Raw genomic sequence first — 1,371 nt, forward strand, 5'->3', positions numbered from 1 at the left:
GAATGGACTAAATTGATATTTGAATTGTTGAAATAATAAAAATAAAAATAAAAATATGTATTGATATTTAAAAAAAAAAAACAAAAATCTAATATTAGTATGATATAAGATAAAATTGGAAGAAAAAATTGGTGTCCTTCTTAAGTGGATATTATCATGTCCTCAATTTAATAAAATAATATATATATATAAAATAATAATAATAATAAATATATCTTCAAAAAGTAGTCCATTTTTTCTCGATAGATTTCAGAGTTTTCTCAACCATTTTTTTCCTCCAATTCCCCATACCTTCTCTCCTCTAATGGCTCAGGTATTGTCTTCTATCTCTCTCTCTGTGTATATACATACATATATGTATATCTCTCAAGTTTGGTTTGTGTTTGTGGTAACAGAAGGTGGTGCTGAAGGTTTTGACAATGACTGATGAGAAGACGAAACAGAAAGCCATAGAGGCAGCTGCTGATATTTTTGGTACATTCAAATTCCGAACCCCCACCCCCATGTTCTATATTTATGATCTATGTTCAAGTTTAACCCGTATAGCCCAGAATGATCATTCGCGATATTTTTAATTTGTTGTGGAAAAATCAACAATGAAATACATATACAGCCGATAAAAATTGCTTGTTTCGTAATCGGAATCAATGAATTTGCACTTGTAAAAATGAAGGGGTGGACTCCATAGCTGCTGATTTGAAGGATCAGAAGCTGACAGTGATCGGAGAAATGGATGCGGTGGCGGTCGTTAAGAAGCTGAAGAAGGTGGGGAAGGTGGACATAATTTCGGTCGGGCCGGCGAAGGAAGAGAAGAAGGAGGAAAAGAAAGAAGAGAAGAAAGAAGAAAAGAAAGAAGAGAAGAAGGAAGACACCAAAGAGGAGAAGAAAGAAGATAAAAAGCCAGAAGAAAAGAAATAATTATCGTATTTTATTTATTTTGTTTTGTTATATTATATAATTTATATTTATCCTTTATAAATAAAATAAAATAATTTCTTCTGAATATCAGAATTAATTATACGTGAAACTTTATGGAAATGTGGCGGAATGTTAGTTTTATCTTGGAAATATAAAATGATTTAAGTTGCATACTTAGACATGAAAATTTTAATATGAGATATGCACTTCATTTTTCATCAGCCTAAAATAAATAGAATTGATCAAATACACAATTTCATAGTTCTTTTTAGGTCTTCGTTTTCGATTTCGCTTCGATTGAATTTTGATTTTTATGGTTAAATTATCGTACCTGATATCTAATAAAGGCCTCGACCCCTTGCACAATATTTGAGATTTGTGGGCGTGTCAGGTGCGAAAATGCACCGGTTTGTATAAAAATGATAAAAATCTAACTTCTAAAAACAAGCAAAA

At 31.1% G+C, this 1,371-nt stretch overlaps 1 protein-coding gene across 1 annotated transcript; it reads left to right on the plus strand.

Annotated features, from left to right (window-relative positions):
- The first annotated feature begins 210 nt into the window (after window positions 1–210).
- LOC142533059 (heavy metal-associated isoprenylated plant protein 39-like) lies at window positions 211–1,095 on the plus strand. The gene is made up of 3 exons (XM_075639658.1): window positions 211–313; window positions 396–474; window positions 674–1,095. The coding sequence occupies exons 1-3, from the start codon at window positions 305–307 to the stop codon at window positions 916–918; spliced, it is 333 nt and encodes a 110-aa protein (XP_075495773.1). The 5' UTR covers window positions 211–304; the 3' UTR covers window positions 919–1,095.
- Window positions 1,096–1,371: the final 276 nt, after the last annotated feature.

Source organism: Primulina tabacum, chromosome 18, assembly GCF_025594145.1.
Source record: "Primulina tabacum isolate GXHZ01 chromosome 18, ASM2559414v2, whole genome shotgun sequence".
NCBI classification, from domain to species: domain Eukaryota; kingdom Viridiplantae; phylum Streptophyta; class Magnoliopsida; order Lamiales; family Gesneriaceae; genus Primulina; species Primulina tabacum.